The following is a 19,977-nucleotide window of genomic DNA, read 5'->3' on the forward strand; positions in this document are numbered from 1 at the left end:
ACCATGCTGTTTCACATGGGTCCTCAGTAGGTCAGCTTTCTTGGCTGGTGTTTCACCTCCCACATTCTCTGCCAGAGAAGTACCTGTTCTGTTGCATTCTGATATTCAAAGGGACACTGTCAAGTAATCGAGGTGAAAAATACGACCTGCCTTAAGATGCTAATCTCCATCTTCAACGTTGCAGAATGGCTGGTGTGTTCAAACCCGGAGGCTGAAGTTTGACACCTTCCCCAGTCCAGAAACACCTGACCCATGATGGCCTAGCTGCCAAAGGAGCCGTGTTTGCCCTGGCTCCAATAGAAGCTGCGAGGGGTGCTGGTACGATGACAGAGGACATTTGGACACAGCCATTGTGCAACGTTGCTCAGCACTGCTGCTAAATGGATGCAGTTTGGCTGAAGTCCTTACCTTAATTTTAGGGGGAGCTGGGTTCAGGCTTGATCACTACAGGCTCATTGTTTCGGGATTGCTGAGCTGTTGCTCCTCAATTAGCTAGTCTCTGTATTTTTAGGGTTCCTGCTCTTACACTTGCTTTGTGGCAGTTGTGCTGGCAAAACAGCTCAACCCCGTAGAGCTGGGACATACCCTCCATAGAGCGAGGACAGTCAGCAGGAAATCAGTAACATGGATTTCCTGCTGTCACAGAAGAAAGGTGGGGAGGAGAAGGACGGGGATGGTGAAAGGAATGGGTGAGTGGAGAGAACGGTACGTGCCCAAATGGAAAAGGACAAAATCGGTAGGGAAAGAAATTTTATTTTCAAGCTTGTAAGAGAATATTACAAACAATGGAGAGTAAAAAAAGCCCAAACCCTAAAAACTATTTAAAAAGTACTTGACAGTGTCCCTTTAATATCCACAAATGATTCGGCCATTGTGCATTGAAAGAGAATGTTCCTGAAGAGCAACCGGTACCTTCAAGGATATATCCCAGAGAAGGAGAGTTATTAGAAGTGTTACATGTTCGATCAGCAACTGTGCTCCCTCTTCAGACTAACTCTCTCTTGAATGATTGAATGGAATAGACTTTGTAATAAACTAACAGACTGGATGGTGAAAGGCTCAGCCTACAAGACTGAGTGAGACTGTTGCAAATCGAGGAGCAGGGATACAGACACCGAAAAAAAAAAAGATGTACAACTCTAATGCATGAGTGTCTGAATCAGCAAGGTAGCAGGAACCCACCGAGATGGGCTGGCTTCTTGTGATTGGAGTAAAATGGAAGGAAATTAACCTGGAATGTCTGCACGGGAAATGATGTGTGTGAGTGGCAAGATTTGGATGCTGGATTTGGGGTTATGAAGGCATAAATCACACCACTACTTGTGCTTGAAACACCTGCGGAGCATTTGTACAAAATTTGCCAAAAATGCCTATATGTCGAATAAAGGTCATGGAGCACCCTCCCCCCTCCCAGTTCCACCCTCACAAACCCTTTGTCAGGAACATTATGAAAACAAACAGGCTTTTTGTTTTGGTGAAATTTGGGTATGCCTGGGTTTTGTTAGATTTTCTTGGTGGGATGATTCGATCTCTCTTTCTGTAAATCAATACTGAAAAATCCCTAGCCATTTCACTTCAGGTTTCCTACGGTAAATCGAACAAGGCTCCAGAGTGACTCATGAAACAAAACGACTCATAGCCCTGATTAATCACAGTCTGGAAAATAAAAATACTCCAAATATTTTGTTCCCTTCCTTGTTTCTATAAATCTCACACTGTGTGTGTGTGCGTGTTTTTGTGTGCGTGCGTGTGTGTACGGGGTGTGTGTACAGAGCGTTACCTATTCCAGGTAATAGGATTTGTAAGACATGCTATACCATCTGTTCCTCTGCTTCCCCAGAACTCTGCCTACTCAGTTTGTAGTCTGTATTGCACTTGTTTTGTTGATTTTTTTTGTGATTTGTGTTGTTGTTTTTTTTTTCTTTTTTTTTTCTTTTTTTTTTTTAAACTGGCTGGAAAACATTAACCTCTTTAGCATGAGTGTGCAGCTCTCCCTCCACCTGCTTTTTTCCTCAGCTGGCCAGGTGCCGCCTCTTATATCTTGTGCAGTTACCAAAAAAGAAAGGGAGAGGAAGAAAAAAAAAAAAGAAAAAAAGAAAAGGAAAGAGAAAGAAAAAGGCACACCATGCTCCTCTGCTTTATGAGTTCTTTGTCTCCTCCGCTTCGTGTTAAGGCCTCCTGAATTCCTCGGCTCAGACCGTCGTGACCCTCATGACGAGCTCTCTGTTACTACTAGACTGACTCCTCTGTTCGTGAGGCCTCAGGTGGCTGAGTATATGCAGGATGGTATAAGCACAGTGGTGGTCAGAGAGGGTGCCTGTGGCATGGCCGGCAGCCCGTGCCCCGCCGTCGGCTGGAGCGGAGTTAGTGGCTGTACCACCAGCGGAGGACGAGTGGGTGGTTTGGGAGGAGGGGCGCTGATTTGTCCTGGTCCCTGTTTTTTGTTCCTCCATGTCCTTTGTTTTGTCATAGTTCAGCACTTTCCACTGCTGATTGACCGCCTGCCACCGTTTAAAAATCCGGTAAACCGAGGGCCCTTCGTGTATTATTAGACCTGGAGGGAAGGGGGAAAGAAATAAACATAAAACAGAAACAAAACTTTAGAAAGAACCATAAACCTACCCCAGCAACCTGCCCCCAGCTAGCTGGTTAGCTCAGCTCTCCCTCAGCCAGTGTTTATTCAATGATAAATCATGTATTTTAATTACCGACTGGCAGAGCACTGGTTCTCCTGCTCTGCTGGATCCCTTTTCCCCTGAATTAAAAGGATTACAGCTTTATCTCAGCAATCAATAAATGGATCGTAAATGCAGCAGAGTGAGTTATGCTCTTACAGCAAAACAGTATCTGTTTACCAATAAACGCCCGAGGTTTATCTATCACTGGACTGGTTTTGCACGCTGCATAGGCATGATTCACCCAGCTAACGGCATGTGTTTGGAGGGGGTGTAACTGGATCTGACGTGCTGGTGACGTCTGCTGCACCAGCGTCATGTGCGTGCGCAGCCCGCGTCTCTCCCCACACACACAGCAGCAGAGCAGACACGCACGTGGAGGCCAGAGGTGGCAATCGAGCAAAAAAAGGGTCTGTCTATACCTATAAATGGTTTGTCATCCTAGGCAAAGTTTTGCTCATCTGCAGAGCAGGTATCTCATCGTACGTCATTGCTCCCTTCCAAGGGGGAAAACAACACGCTTGAAAGAAAGGGCAGATGAGCTTACACCGTGTGTGCGCTGAGTATGTGCGTAATGCATATGTCCTGCTACCCATCTGCGTATGCCAGAGCTGATGTCCAGGGATGGCACTGGGCTGTAGGACAACTGACTTGAATGGTCTCTGCATTTGAAAGAGAGCGAGCAGCCCTTCCACCCAGCAGTTAGCTCACCTCCCAGTGGTCTCTGTCATCCTTCCCACCCTTGCAAGAGGACTGAAGGATTAGACAATGTTATAAGTTGTTTAGACGATGACAGTACTTGAGTACGAAGCTCTGTTATTATTCAAGCTGCCAGGCTTTGGCTAGACCCTTTGAAAGCACTAGGACCAGCAGTGACTGCAACACTGTCTTGTTCTTATCCACTGAGGCTGGAAGAAGCTGCAACATCTCGTGTAGACTGGCTTGGTTGACACACTGTAATATGATTAATAAGCTTTGCTAGAGAGTGGGATTTATGCAGAATGAGGAGGGTCTGAGTCTCCTTGTTTTGTAGCAATCTGTCTGTTAGGAAAGTGCCTTTGTGCCCTGTGTAACTGGAGCAGGACCAGCAGGTAAGACAGTACTGGGTGAATTAGCACATGGATAGCTTCATTGTTCTTAATAACGATGGCTTCACCATTCTTGGTCAGGATCAAGATTATCAGAACCATTTCTAGGAAGAGCAGCTCTCTTGCCTGCCTGTTCCAAGCATATTAATACAAGGGCAAAGAACAAAAGACCCACAAGAAGGAAGAAGCAAAATCATACCGAAACGAGGTTACCTTGACCAGCATTGTGCGGGGAGATGATGGGCACCACAGAATAAAGTGGTTTACTGCTATCCCTGATCAATCAAATGCTAGGGCTTTACCCTCCACCCAGCTTTCCAGACTGTTCTAGTTTCTGATGACAGTTAATTATTGGAGTCAATCTATGTATATAAAAAAACAAAATATCTGAAGGTCATCCTACCCTTAGGGCTGACCTCCCCATTACTCACTGATGAGATGCAGCCACCTGGTTTCTTAGGGCCAGCATCTGATTTTACAGAGTTTACACTCTAGCTTCTAGTACAGATTGAGTTTCTAGCCTCTCTGGTTTTAAGCATAACTAGAAGCCCTGCTGACTTGACCACAGAATAGCTTCAGGTGGACTCTCACATTCATCATAATGGGGTGCTGAGTCTGCTTACTGGCTGTAGAAGTAATCACATTAGATAGTTTAAGGATTCAAATGTGGCTACTTTGGGACAAGGAATAGCATTGGGCACTACAGTACGGGAGAGATCTTTACTCTGGTTCCCATAGACCAGTGAGATTGCACAGCTGTAATCCTGTAGTGATGCTGGCTTTTCACAACCAAACACCATGATGTCATAATAGAAAAATATGTTTTTTCCTCCCTATTTTGAAACATGGTTGAGAATTCTGACACCTTCTGATCAAAGCATCAACCATAAAAAACAGGACTTAGGGAAAGCCTGCAGATCCAGCCAAGGAGACAGAGCTTTGAAGCAGGCCTGAAGTGGATCAGCCCATGACAAGGGACATTAGACATATATTTAAATGAGCCGTCTGATCTGTAATGAATGAAATTCCACTCTGATCAATGACAGAGCCAATGTTTCTCTGAGACCACTTTAAGCCTCGGATAAAAGAGCCAAAATCAAATGTTTTCTCCTTGGCTGTAGCACATTCTCCATAGAATCAAATCCATTCTCTGAAGTATTAAACACTGAGCCAGGATTGTAAATCTATTCTTAATTACCTTATCACAAATATTTAATGCGCAGCCTGATTCAAGAGGGCTGTTTATAAAATTCTTGTTTGTTTGCCTTCTAATTATAAATGTTTATGATCTTATGCAATTAACTGTGTGATGCTGATGGATGGGTTGCTGAGTCAACTGAGCACCTGTTTTCTTAGATAATTTTGGTTTCCAAATATTTATAAAAGTACAAAATAACTTGTTTTCGTCTGTATTTACTGGGCTCTAAATTACTTATCGATTTCCCAGTGTCAAGCTCAGGAAGCTATAAAATTAAAAAGGAACCAAGTGGAGGGGTGGGCAGGGAGATGGAATTAACAGTGATTCATTTGCAAGAGTAAATGCCCAGAGTAAGCAAGAGTCCATCAGTTTATATCAAGCTGCAGGACACTTAATGCTGCCATCGAAACAAATTTTGTCTGCCTGAGATAAATCAGGATTGGAACCCCTATGTTCAGCTCTGTGCGTCCCCTTCCAGAAACACCCCTCCCTCAAGGATCATTCTTGTTTACAGAGGTGCAACGTTCCAATTAAAGGCCAGACTTAAGTGGGAAATCCTTCAGGAAGAACTGTATTCAACTAGAAGTGTCCAGCTAGAAGCAATTATTCCATAAGCCAAATCCTGTGTATGTGGGGAAGATAGCAGGTTGGTATGAACTTCTCTTTTCATGTACTTCTCTCTTTTCAATGCATACATGTCTATATGAGAATTATCAGATGGATTCTGGTAGTGGCCTGGTCCTTTTCCACTCCTCCCAAGTTTATCTTGCCCTCTTCTGCTTCACAAAATCTGTTCTCAACAGATTGTCTGTGAAAACCATCCTCTTCAGAAGGAAAATCTCTGTAAGCTTCATGCAAAACGTGTTGCTCCAGATTGTTGCCTGGTCCATGAAATCCCTTGTTTGTGGTGTTGGTGAAATGAACCTCCTATGGAACGTGCACACTGAAGATGTGCTGTTCTCATTTCCATTTTCTCATGTAGAGACCTGGCTGGACTAGCATCAGAAGAAATTCCTTGAGCTGAAAATTGTTGAATGCTGGAAGAAGTATTCAGGGGAACTATAATATACACTTGTCTTGTTCTTATTTCACTCTTATGTCTGTTTGTGGCCATTGATGGAAACAGGGCAGCTGGCTAGATGGGGCCCTGGCCATTCTTATATTCTTAGACATTTCTACTTGCACTGGCTTGTGTCATGAAAAGATTTCTCCAATGGCTCTGGAGCTGGAGACAGCTCATATTATGTGATGGGGTCATTAACCTGACAGTAAAGTCTACCAAAAAAAATTTCTAATGCCTCTGCTTGCATTGCCACATTGATGTGTCTGTGCTGTTCCCAGGACAAGACATAGTGTCTGTGAGCTAACATGGTAGGGCTAACCCAGTGCAGTGCTCCGAATTAACACATGCTGAATCAGGAACAATATTTGCAGGAAACCATATTGATCTCTTTTCACTTTGTTCACTCTCTCCATATATTAGCCTTTTTTTCTCTTTCTCTTGTGGCTTTATTATTATTGAGTCCATGCAGAGAGTCAGATCATGGTCAGCACCATGGAGCTCTGTAGAGTCCAGGCAGGAGGGACTAGTGATTATCCTGGGTGCAGGGATTACTTCCCAGAGCTGAGAAGCTGCTTTGTGCTTCACAGCACAGGCAAACACAACGATACCTTGGCAACAGGTTATACCAAAACAGCTGGTATCTTATGCTTTCTTTCATTTATTACACACGGGAGGGGACCCAGCACCTAACCACTGCTCTTATGCAAAACTATCAGTTAAGTGACCCAGCCCCAAAGAGCACAGAGCCTGGTTCCAGATTGGATTTAAAGCAACAGGTAAGCAACATCAATACATGCTGGCTAGGCAAGGGTTGTGTCAGTGCAGTTGCATACCCATCAGTGCATGCCCACAGCATCTGGGAGAGCAAGCTGACAACTGCTGACTCTGGGGAAAGACTTACCTCTTCCATTTACCCCCCTACGCTCACTCTCTTTTTCATCCCAGAGCAAGAATAGCTCTTTCTTGCCCTGGGATGAAAGGACTGTTTCTTTTCCAGGTTATTGAGATGCAGTCTGCAACAGAGCTAGCACTGGTGAAAGCAGTTTAACTTCCATGTTCTACTGATTGATTGCCACAGCTAACCCTGAGCTTCTGGACTCTTAAAATGCAAAAGTTAGAAAGGGGCGCGTGACTAAGGGTGAGTATCATGGCCCAGAGGTAATGCTCATGTCGCTGTAGGATTTCTCTGAGCCTTGCAATACCTGCCCACACTACATCATGATCCACATGGACAGTCTCTGTGCAAGGAAATGTTCTCGGTGCTGAGGGTGGACACATATGGGCTGTATGCAGGTGGGCCTTTGTCTCTTGGGATTAGTCGGGACAGAGGTGCATTGCCATCAGTGGGCCTGTGGCAAGACTGGTCAAAAGAGAGGTCCTCAGCCCAATGGCTAGAAGGGCTGTTGGAAGAACATGGGCAAAACCCGATGTAACAAGGACAACTGCATTTGTGCCTCCAGATGGGCAAGGGAGGATCAGCTGGCACACCACCATCCTGTGAGATTAACCCAGGTTGTGAGCCTCCAATTTAAGGCAATTTTGGAGCAGCAGTTTCCCAGAAATGACAAGCAGTCACCTTCTGCACATTGTCAGCCTCTGCCACCAAGTGATCTTTTCACCAGGACTTTCAGCCTCTAATTAACCTTCCTCTTATTCCAACAGTTGCCATGCATTTTCTTGAAAGAGACAGGTAAATTCTTGGGGCAGGAACTGTTTCTCCTGTTTGCCAGTAAAGAAACCACCAAAACAAGGCTTCTGCTGACAGTGAGTGGTACATCACCCCTGCGCTGTCACTCACATTATCTACAGGAGGAACAATCACAGTCCATTCCAGCCAGTTACTCTGTCCTGCTTCTCATAAAGTCCCTGTCCTGCCACCTGAGCTGTCACCTCTTATTTCCACCTTCAGCAGCACTTTCCCCCTTCTGTTTCCTTTCCAAATGCAGTTTCACCTCAGCCAGACAGCTGCCATGCTTTAGCCTGTTTCTGTTGCTTTCATTGCTAGGTGTCAGGGGAAGATTACAGCAGCTCTGATCAACGCTTAATGTTTGCATCCACAGCAGTGATGGCTCAGGCCAAGGCAAACCAGTCCTCCTGGGAGATAACAGTTTCATTGCCAGGCTTTCCCTCTATTGACATCATTGCGTACACAAACCCTTCTATCCCTCTCTGTGAATTCTTTAATGTTTTGTGGCAATCTCAAATTCCCTCACTTTTGTTTCCAAAGCTCCAGCAGCTCAGCCCTCACTTATCCCTTTGCCTTAATCTCATCCTATTTGCTCCATCCTTAGCCCCCTTTTATCTTAACCTAAGAGCAGAAAAGTGGCTGTACTGGTTCGGACAAGGGGTCTGTCTATCATAGCATCCTGCCTCCAGCAGTGGCCAACAGTACAAGGAAGGGTTTAAAAACAAAGGCAGGAGAGTGATGTTTCCCTGATGGGCTCTGCACATTGCAGGGGCCATACCTAGCCACAGATGGTCTCTTTTGGCTCATTTGTGTTCCCTGACCATAGGTTTCTAGTGTAGTACACTAAAGTGTACTGGCTTTTGCTCTGCGCTCTGCATTTGCCCAAGTTAGGCTGCCCCACCACTTCCCAAATTCTCATCGTCCCCATGAGATCACTCCATTCCAAAAAATGCTTTAGAAATAACCATGAATCTCTGCCTCACCGAGCTCCCACTGGACCCGTCCAATCCATACTGCTTTTCAGTCTAATCCTCTGTACTTTATCCCTCATCCATGATGCAAGATAGCCCTTGGTGATAAGTCGGGAAAGGAGAGCCAGAGGGACCTCTTCCTGCAAAGACGGGCTGGGAAAGGGGCACCTAGTTTCTGCCATCCCTCAACATTGTGGTGGGGTCAGTTCCAGCTGAATATGGCAAGTTCTTTAAACAACCCAGCATCTTTAAATCCTCCAGTGGCCAAGACTCAAGGCTGCAGAGCTGTGCTCTGCAGGCAATGGGGAAAAGGGTGAACCAGGGAGTGGGGAGAGGTAGATTCATAATTGAAAGTAATGTTGTGGCACCAGTGGGACTCTGCACTTGGGCTGATTTGGGAGGGGAGGTGTTAACATCGGAATTGACAAGGTGGGGAATCAGGTAATGCCTCCCCTCTCCTCACTCCATCATCTCCAGAACTTCTTCATTTTGCCCCCCTTTTTCTCCAAGTGAACTCCCCAGGAAGATGCAGTCCCCAGAGCAGAGAGGTGCAGAATCAGCACTGTACACCCCACCTTCCTTTTGATACCCTGATGAAATAAACTGATATGTCATAGAATTACTGTCTTCGGCAGTGTGACTGCCTGGCCCAGCTTGTGTTTGGGATTCTGATTTCTCCTTCCTAAGGGCAGCGCTTTGCACTTCTCTTTATTCAATTCCATCTTGTTGATTTCTCCAATTTAGCAAGATCACTTCAAATGCTGATCTGATCCTCCAGAGTGCTTGCAGCCTTTCCAAGCTTGGTGTCATCTGAGAGTTTTATAACAGCACTTCCTATTTCATTATCTAAGCCATTAATACAAATATTGAAGAGAGCAGAGTCCAAACCAGTCCTACTTGAAACATGTTTCCAGTTTACAGTACACCACTGACAACTACTGAGAAAGCAGTTTTTCGATGGGCTGTGCACCTGCATTTATCTGCACCTGCAAATAACCTGCAGTTATTTAATCTAGACCACATTTCTCTGGTTTGTTTAGGAGAATCTTAAGGAAAAGCACCAAAAGCATTGCCCAAGTCACGGCACATCAAACTGACTGCTTCCTCCTTAGCCACTAGGACAATTACCCTCCCAAATTAGATACGGTTATACTCTCGTGCTCATCAATTGGTTAGTTAAAAAATTATTCTAATATCTTTCTATGAATCAGTTGTTAGGCTGATTTGCCCTTCATTTCCCTGATCCTCAGTTCCTACCTTCTTTAATGACAAAGATTATATTTAAAGCTAGGTACTCTGCTTGCATTTCCCCAGCTGCCTGGCACCTCCTGCATCCTCCCCACGTTCCTGATGATGAAATGCTCACGGGTCAGAGACTGCTCCTGCAGCTTCCTCTGAAGTTCATTAGGACGTGCTGACAAGGACAGTGCTAACTCGTTTGAATATTTTTGAGTCTGTTCTTTTCTGATTCTGCCCTGGGCTCCTTTCTCCTCATTAAAATTATTTTAGTTAAGTTTTGAAGACTGAAACAAAGGCAACATTTAACTCTTTGGCCCTTTTTGTATCAAATATTATTTGAGCTCTTAGACTTGCCTTGTTCTTCTTATTTTACGTATGCTTATGGACCCATTTCTTGTTGCCTTTTGTATCTCTGGATGGTCATCCTGGGGTTCAGCTCTGACAGCTCCCCATGCCTGTATGATTTCTAGAGACTTTTCATTAGTTGCAGGCTCTTCTTTCTGCCTTTTGTGTAATTGCAGCTTCTGATTTTAGGTCCTCAGAAAGCTCCTGATGCAGCCTCAGTGCTCTCTTCCCACGCTTCTGAGCTTTCCCCTGCACAGGCACAGTTTGCTGTTGTGCCTTTAGTATCGTCCCTTTTGGCAGCCGCGAGCTTTTTCGCAGCTCTTTTATCCTTCAGATTCTCTTCCCAAGAGACACTCCCTGCTCTGGTCCCCTGAGGCTGCCGCGGCAGCTTTTCTAGAGTCCATTATCCGCACATCATACTTTTCTTCAGTTCAGGAATGCTTTCATCACACAGTCACTTTTCATACAAACTACTGCTACATTCAGATTTTCAGGGATTCTTTGCTTTCTGGTGAAATCAAATAGGAAGTATAGACTCCTTCATAACTGTTACCCCTGCTTTCCAAAATACAAAAGTTGTCCCCAAAATGTTTCAAGAGCTTAGTGGACAGTCTATCTTGCTTACAGGAGGAGTCCAGGTAATGGATGACCTGGGACCTCTGGTGCTGTCTTTTAGACATTTCAGGTAGTTGCAAGACACTGGACCAGTAAGCAGGATGTCTCTAATCTGCAAGACATCTAGCAAAGGGCTGCTCTGAATAATGCTGGAACTGTGCAAGGAGGATGTGCAAGCTTAGAAATGTCCAGCATTGAATGACATAAATGACATAATGACATAATAGCATAAACTGAAAGTGATTAGAGCTCGAGTGAATGCTTAGCATATGGAAAAAAATAATTAGCTGATTATAATCAGGCATTTTCTTATCAATCATTCTCCATGCACATTTTTTAATATCTAAAGAACTGATTAAATATGCACGAATCTGTGTTTTGGCACGGCAGAACTGGGATGGCTGCACGGCTGGACCCTTTTGCGTGCTGTTGATCACTGGATGACATGTGCTGTCACGGCACCCACGGGTCTGTGGAAGACAAAGCACTCCTTCTTCTGCCCATCACCCTTTAAGTGTATTTGCGGTAATGGGGCTCCACTGGCAGGCAGCTCTCACAGCAATGTATGTGCCATGCTTGGCTCTCCTCATGCCACAGGGGCCACAACTCCAGCAAAACTGAAACTGAGCCCCTCAAAGGGTGAGACCTCCATGGCCTGGGCAGAGCCGCCAGCAGGGTACACAGAAAAGCTGTTCCCAGCTGTCTTGGGCAAGTATTTTATGGAGGTACGGACTCTTCCACTTTGGGTCATTAACAGCACAAACAGGCTGGCCCCCAAGCCTCTGACTGCTGACTAACAGGCAAACCTTGTGCTTATTAAGGCTGGTCTCCTTTCGTGCAAGCTGGGGTTCAAGAACGGCTCTGCCTCAAAGCTTGCTCAGCCCCGTGTGGGCCAGGACCCCCCAGAAAGGCAGAGAGAGCCCTTCTCCTTCCCTGCCTCCTCTGCTCCATCTGGCAGAGCAGCGGGAGCAGCAGGCCCCATCTGGGCGGGTGGTTACGCTACACCCCAAGCTCTCTGCAGCCATTAACACCCGCCCCCAGACTCAGCAAGAGCCCTGCCACGTGGGAGATGTATCCAGTGCGCCAGCATCTCAGAGGGTCCCCACAGTTGCTGTTCCACCGGGTGAGCCATCATGGCAGACCTCACCCCTTGCCACGCTGGGGCTGAGCGTGGGGGGCTGGGGAAAGGAGGCAGCTCTTGTATTACCGATGGGAGTGCTTGGCGTGTGTGACAGCCGGCAGCATCTCTCCTCCAGCAGCACTGTCATTTTGCAGGGTGCTGCTGAGCTATACGGCAAGAGACAATTTCCAAGTCGTGACACTGCAGCACGTCATGAGTTCATGTAACACAGGTATGCAGCAGTGATTCCTGTGTGCACAGGATGCTATGGGTTCCTCTCGGAAGCAGGAGCAGTCCATCCCACATACGCGGCATTTGTAGCTGGGGAAGGAGGAATGCTTTATCCAGTGGGATGAATTGAGAGGACAGGTAGGACTGCCTGTCATTGGGCTTAGGAAGCTGGTGGGAGCTGGGGCCTGTACGTTGTAGGAGCATTGGAGGAGCTTTTATGACTGTCAGGTAGATGCCAACTTCTCTGCGAGGTGCTATCTTCATCCCAGGGCAGCCATCCTCATTCGTGTCCTCTGCCCACCCTCACGTTCCTCTGCAACACATGGGCTGGGCCCTGTAGGGCTGAGCTGGTAAGGCCCCAGATGAGGAAAGACTGGCAAAATTAAGGAGCTGATAGGAGGTGTCCAAGGGACAGGAAATTCCTTTTCGTTCAGCACTCCCACATGGTTTGTTTGTAATGGGAAAACAGCATCAGTTGTCTGCAGGATACCATCTGTGACAGAGGAGATGGGCTGACCCCGGGAACCGCACGCAGCAACATCATCGCTCCAGAAATGCCGCAGTATTTTCAGCTGTAAGCACAGGAGCTACCAACCACCACAACTTTTCCCTGCCCTGCCCACACTAGCACTTTTACACCCTGCCTCAAAACTGTGACAAAAAAAACAAAACAAGAAATAACAGCAAAAATAGGTAAAATAAACCCCAGAGAAATCCTCGCTCAGGCAATAGATAAACCATAAACAAAAGCACTCCTGTAAACTCAGCTGGCTGTGGGCAGCTACAGCAAAATGGATGTTGTGCCCTTAAGGGCTCTTGTACTCCTGTGGTATTTAATTCGCACGATAAAGCAGAGGATTAAAGGGCAGTCTCTAGCCATGCAGGCAGCAGTAAATGAGACTCTTTGTGGAAAAAGCAAATAAATAAATAAAGACTTGAGCTCCACCAGCAGAACAGCCTAGCTTCTGAATCATACATCTCCAGCATCATTCCCCACTTGTGAGTCTACCCATAACTGTGCCAGTATAGGAGGGATAGGACTTGGAGGCATTACCCATATACCCCCTTGCTCTCTTAAAGTTTCCCCTCCTTGCTTTGTAACTAGGATTATATAGACCCTCTTGGTGCCTTTTGTCCCAAAATTTAAAATGGAGATGAGAACAACACCCCACATCTTGAAAGGACTTTGTGCATGAGAGGTGAAAGTCGCTTGTTTGCATGGCAGATACTCTTAGGTCTTTAAAAGAAGGGAGTAGAAAATAATTTCAAACTGGATTGCACAGAGCACTGGCCAAATGCACACCCTAGTCTCTGGGTCTCTGTTTCCAGACATTCCCTGACAGAAGTCCACAGAGGTGGATATTTGTGGTGAGGAGAGAAAAAGCACACGGCTTCCATTTCACTACGCTTGCACCACGGCAGTCAGGACTCCGGGTCTGGGTCCTGAACCTTTCAATCCTATAGCTGACGTTACCTTGACCAAAGTGCTGCCTGTGCAGTCATGCTGCATCCTCAGCCGTTCCTGGGACATTTCTTTAAAGGCAAAGCTGGACAACAGCACTGTTCTGTGTAGGGTTTGGAAATCTGGCTTCACACTTGCTTGGAGTGAGACTTGAAAAAGTCATGCTCTCCCCCAGAATGGAAGAATACATACATATTTTCAGACAGGTGAGAATGTTTCATTTGGACTTGAATTTTTTTTAAATGTTGTATTCAAATTCTGACACTGAATTTAAAATACTCAGCATGAGCAGTCATCTCTAAATGCTAAATGAAAATGCTTTGTTCAGTAATGATCAAAACATGACATTTGCTTATTGAAGGTAGAACTAGTGCCTCCCTCTCTGCTTTTATTAGCAAATGAAATTCTGTAAGAAAAAATGGGAATAGTTTCACAGTTTTTTATTTTCTGAGGGATGCAGGTCGTGCCTGAGCCCAATCCCTTCAGACTGCTCCAGCCACCCAAGCGCTCTTTCACTAAGAGGAACAGGGACCAGTTAGGAGAGACATAAAGGTGAGTACAGATCACCCTTAACAGAGCATCCCTCAGGGTAATGTAGGGCACACAGGTTAAATTAATGGACCTGGGAGTGCCTCTGAAGTTGCAGTTTGGCATGTGCATTGCGATTGCTTCTACCCCCTTGTTGGAGCAAGATATGGCCATCTTTCCCCTCTGCCATATAGGAAGGCATCCCAAGGACGTGAGGCAGAAGATGCTCATGGTGCTCTTTGGCCAGCCTTTTGTCAGGATAAATGTGTCCCTGGGACATACCATGGCACAGCCTATGTTTGCCTGCTTTGTCCTCTACAGCCATGACAAAATCTTTCATTGCAGACCCCAGGACTTCTGTGAGATTTCCAGGAGCCTTCCAGCTTGGGTGCTGTGGCCTCTCCTCGCTGCTCCCCTTCAGTGTCCCCACAGGTCTCACCCCACCTTCTTCCCTGCAAAGGTCTTCACCTCTCACACAGAGGCACTATTCAAAATTAAGGAAGGTGGTAGGAGCCAAGAGGACAAGGGTCTATAATTTCTGATCTGTTACTAGCTAGGATCTCTGGGAGGGCAAAACTTCTGCTTTCCTGCTCTAGGCATACAAGTTTCTTCCACCAGAGCTGAAGACCTTTAGGGGCTGCGATACCCAGCTGAGTGAATGCTGATGCAGGCTGAAAGGGGCAGGTAAGAGTTTGTATGCACCTACAGGATCCATCAATGCTGAGCTGACAAGAATGAAAACACTGAAAGGAATTGAGAGTGGCTAAGCCTGCAGCAAAGGTCTGGAGAAGAGGAAAGGTCTGTCTTGTAGGACACAGAGAGGTCCATGATGTGGCTGTGGCTGAACAGGGTGAATTGTCCCACCTGGCATAGTAAACGCCTGGACCTTTGGCTTTTCATGTTTCTCTGCATTCAGCAGGTAGTGATGACTGCCCGCTCCGCACTGGCCCTGCCTGAATGTCATTGCTGTGGGTTTGTTTGCTGGCTGGACCTCCTCTGAGAAGGTAAAGTGGGCACAGGATCCCTGGCATTACTTAATCTGATTGAACAACTTCTGCCAAACACTGCATGGTCGTATGGGTATTGTGGATCCAGCTCTGCCATGGGGCAGAGGGACTCAAGCTGTGGCTGCCATCAGTGGGTCTTGGTTCAGGAAGAAAAGTGCTGCTTCAGGTAGTAGCTTCCAGGAAGAATAAGTTTAGCAACCTAGCCCACGGGCCTGTTTGCAGTATTCTTGCTTACAGACTGTTGTATCTGGGTCTGAAAGATGGCTCTGTTGGTAGGTAGCAATCCCTCCAGGAGAGGAACCAATCAGTCACTACTTTAGGAAGTGATCCCAGAGCTGGATTAATGTGGCTTCATGTTAATCTCTTCTTACCTCTGCTTCTGGCTCCCTACAGAGCTGGGAACACAGCAAAAGCAGCCTCATCCACTATGCATAGGGGATGACCCCTCTGCGGCCTCATCCTTGATTATGGAGTTGACTTCTCTTGCTACGGCCACAAAGGCATGCCATCGACCACAGCCTCCCACCTCCAGGAGTAACATGCCTGTGGGGATGAAGGCTGTAGTAGCAGGAGCAATGGGACAGAAGGCAGTGGAAAAACACAGCCTGGCACAGAGCTGAGGACTTTTTCCATCCTTTACTAGACAGCACAATTTATGCACCTGGTGCTGGAGATCCCACCAGCTGCCTACGAGGGAATCTCCCGCTGTAGTGTAGAAGCTGTGACAGGCAGGTGAGTGCTTCTGCCTTTGCCCACAGATGGGAACTTAACCCAGGGACACCAGGCACTTGATTCCAGCACAGGGTTTAGTGACAGGAAAGCATCATTCTGATTATAACTTATCACCCTTAAAAGCACAAGATGCAGTTCACAAGGCAAAAGGATTTCTTTTCCCCCTCAGAAAATGTTAATTATGTTGCCCTCATTAAATGCTAAACACATTGATCCACTGGAGCAGAGAGCACCATATGGTTATTCATGACAAAATACATCTCTGGAGCCCTGTTGCAACAGTGGGAAACTGCATGGAGGTGGATGTGGTGAAGAATTGTGGAGTTGAAAGGACACATGTGAAAGGCCAGGTGCTGCTCTGACTGTGCTGGAAGCCAAGCTCCTTCCCTACAAAGAGGGAGGGGGTTCAGAGCCAGGTCCAAACCCCGTGGCTCTTTGCTCGGCAGCGACATGCTCATTCTGCAGAGAGCTGCTGGAGCTGCACTGGGGTTCAGTAGGCGCATTGAGCCTCTGCAGAAATGCCCACTGGTGAAAGCAGCACACATGCACACATGCCGGCTGGCCCACTCTGCTCTCTTATTGAATAATCAATGCAGCATTAGATAAAAATAGGTCCCATCCTTCAGGAACGGAGGGGTGGCATGTCTCGGCTTTGCCGAGCATCTGCTGTTCCTGGATAGCGGCCAAGAAGTCAGTCGGCAGATCAGCTGCACAGCGTCGCTTCTGCTGCTGGACCAGGTACAGGGCCCTGAATGACTGCTCTTGAGGGGCAGTCCCTGCCCAGCTGGATTGAAAGCCCCACAACGCGCCCTCTGGGGACCGTTCCTGTCTCCACACCCCCCTTTACAGCTGATAAATCAACGATTTGTTCAGTGATTTTTCAAGCATGCACGTTGTGGCTGAATGTATGCAAACCAGGATTCACAGTGCAAAAAAAGGGAACTGGCTCCCTGGCTTTATCTGAACTGCCTGCTCTGATGATAGGGGCTGGATCTGGTCACTCCAGTTAGCTCCTGGTAGCTCCAGTTAGCTCCTGGTAGCTCCAGTTTGCAGACAAACTGGGCAAGAAGTGCATGAACAGTGTGGCAAGCAGTGCATTAAGCTGAAGGGCACGGTAAGACGTATGTGTACTCTCATGCGTGTCTTCCAGGTATGTCGAAGCCATGCACATTTGCTGTCTGGCTTGGTCTCAGGTTTCTCCTCTGAAGACATTTGCTGAATTTCTCTGCCTTGTGCTCTGCCTTTAGGGTGTCATAAAGCCAATGCATAGGCTTGGTGCTTCCCCAGAACTGATTCCCTACTGCTGTAGCAATTGTTCCTGCTTTGTACCTTGGGGGACTACGCAGACCTGAATGAAAACGTCTGCTTTCCTTCCGAGAATCGGATCAATACAGATGAAGACCCTGAAGACAATTTCTCAGTTTCTCTTTATTTTATTGGCACTTTGACTCCTAAATCCTTTGAATGCTGAGGGCCCGAGTGACCTGGCTAGAAAACACGCTGAGGCTACCTCAGCCTGGCATTTCCTCTAGGAAGCAAAGCTCATTTAAAATGAAGCCACATTAGTCTTGGCAGGAAGTTTGAATTGTGACTGTCTCAAGGAAGGTCCATTAATTACTGTTCCCATTGCACTATGAAAGATCAAATGCTGTGGATCAGTTTTAATTGGCTATTGATTTCTTATGTTATTACCTATGGTTGTGCTGAGATGCCATCAGACATACTGGATGCTTTTGATTATTCTTGCTGGCAGCTGGGATTAAAAACAGCGGGCACACACTTCCTGATCCGTAATGGATTGCCCTGGTGTGCCAACAAAAATCATTGGCAGGATGAATGGTCCTGCTTTGCCTGTCTCTTGTGCTATTGAGCTGCAGTGCAGTTACTGTTGTGAAGGCAAATACCCTCAGGGACTGGCTGCCAAGGAAAGCAAGGGAAAAGCTTCAAAAAGCATGAGGATTTAGTGCTTGCAAGACTGCGCAGCTGCCATCACCAAGGCAGGGTGAGTCAGAGAGCAAGGACTGGGTGGGCATGGACAAAGCAATGGTCTCCACCAGACAGTGATCCAAGGAGAGGCAGATCGGATTGCTTTCGCATCACTGGGGATAAGCCCCCCTCATGCCAACCACAGGGATACCCCTGTGCGAGCACAAGCAGGACTGCGCACAGAAATCGTGACAGTGACAGCCCTGTGCACCCAGCCTGCTAATGGCCTTCCTGAGATGCGCTTCCCCCTTGGAGCTGATCTGGTGATGCCTGAGCATAGACTGTGACATGCTCTCATTAGCTGGCAGAGTTCCTCCTTGTTTAACAGGAGATGGCTTCCTGTCCTCCTGACCCCAAATGACACCTTAATCTACAAACAGTGACTTTCCCTAATTGCACCTTGACAGAGAGAGAGAGGCAAACTCCTCCTTCCCCCTCCAAGGACTGTCATTTAATTAACAGGCAGATATCTCTCAGGATTTACAGCCCAGCTCTAAGCTGCTAGTCTCCCTACTCAGTAACTCAGGCCTGTGAAGGCTCACTCCATTTATCTCTGCATTTCGATAACCGCATTTCTGCTAATCCCTCTCTATGCCAGCTTTCTGGATTTACCTCTCATGGACCCATGGAGAGAGCAGTTAATCAAATGAACAGTCCCCATCTCACTTTTCATTCACTTCCTGCTGATCTCAAATGTCTGTGTTGTAGATGGCTTCATAGCAGAGCAATACCTGTGCTGGCACCACTACCAGTTTCTAGTTTAATCCAACTCTCATATCTGTCCTACAGACATGACCAGAGATAGCACACATGAAAGAGAGAGATCAGAATCAAAGACGTTGGGGCTGGCTGGATATGAAGAAGCACTTAGTCTGTTCCTCCTTCACAAACTAGGATCGTATCTCCTCAACCTGTTCTTGACATATGTTTTCTAACAGGTTCTTAAAAAAAATCCAGTATTGGAGACTCCCACAAATCCCAATAAATCCTTTCCAGTGCTTCCTGCCCTCCTGTTAGATGTCTGAGAGCAAGGGGGAGAACAATGTTGAAAGACTGTTTTGCACATCTTGCCCAGATGGACGCAGCTTCTGGTACTTGGGGCCATACCATCTGTCCTGCTGGTCATGAGGAGCAGATTCATTTTACTTTGGTTGTGGTTTTGTTTCCATGGTGGGTGAAGGGGTACCAAATGGTGTCTGTCCCTTACAATTGTTTTTGTGGAGCATGCTAGGATCTAGCAAAGTCCAAAGAAAACTAGTGTATTACTGAATGTGAGTGGCTGAGGGTCAAACCCAAGACTCCTGGATTTTGATGCATGGATCAATAGTCTCTGAGTTAACAGCTGTATTTTGAGAGCTCAGCTTGAAGAAGATCTGACTATTTCAGATCAAGTACAGATCAAGTGAAGATAACAACAACCAAATGATCTGTGCTTAGGGAGCTATATGTGCAAGTGAGCACTTGTGCCCTCACCTTTGACTCCACATTGGAAAGACCAGTGCTGCCACGGGATTGCCCATGCAAATTGCCACAGATATCTCTGTCTTGGCAAATTGTTACCTAAATCCCTTAGTGACTTGGTAGAGAGGAGATCACACAAAACAGCTGGGCACTTGCTGACTAGGTGTGTATTCCCTGTCTGACGATAGTCAGGATCTCTGCAGATTTGGTGTCCTCCAGCTTTGAGACTCTACAGTGCCAGAGGAAGTGGCCTGCTGAGCACCTCCAGTGACAGGGTGTGTCAACTGGCCTCCCGGACAAATGTCACTGGCTACTCAATGGACATGAGACATCCAAGGACAACCGAAGTGGGAACTGGCAGGAACTGCAGAGGAGCTCTGCTTCAGCACATCTGCTCTTTAGTAAATACCTTGTCTTTCAAACCTCTGCTCCTCTGCCAGTGAAAGCAAAACGTGGGGTCAAACCGGGGGAAGGAACAATTGGAATTCATAGAATTAGTGTAGGACCTACAGTATAACATTCTGCTAGCTAAGGCTGCCCAGTCTGTTACCAAACAACGCACAGACAAT

The 19,977-nt window shown here is 46.7% G+C and overlaps 1 protein-coding gene across 4 annotated transcripts in view; it reads right to left on the bottom strand.

Annotated features, from left to right (window-relative positions):
* Positions 1-735: 735 nt before the first annotated feature.
* The window catches only part of MARCHF4 (membrane associated ring-CH-type finger 4), a 108,168-nt gene continuing 88,926 nt past the window's right edge, over positions 736-19,977 (bottom strand). For all 4 annotated transcript variants that reach the window (XM_072874496.1, XM_072874495.1, XM_072874494.1 and 1 more), the window contains one exon: positions 736-2,554. In XM_072874496.1, the coding sequence (XP_072730597.1) occupies positions 2,193-2,554 (362 nt within the window). In that variant the 3' untranslated portion in view covers positions 736-2,192. The remainder of the gene's footprint in view (positions 2,555-19,977) is intronic.

The sequence above is a fragment of the Ciconia boyciana genome, chromosome 10 (genome assembly GCF_034638445.1).
Source record: "Ciconia boyciana chromosome 10, ASM3463844v1, whole genome shotgun sequence".
Taxonomy (NCBI): domain Eukaryota; kingdom Metazoa; phylum Chordata; class Aves; order Ciconiiformes; family Ciconiidae; genus Ciconia; species Ciconia boyciana.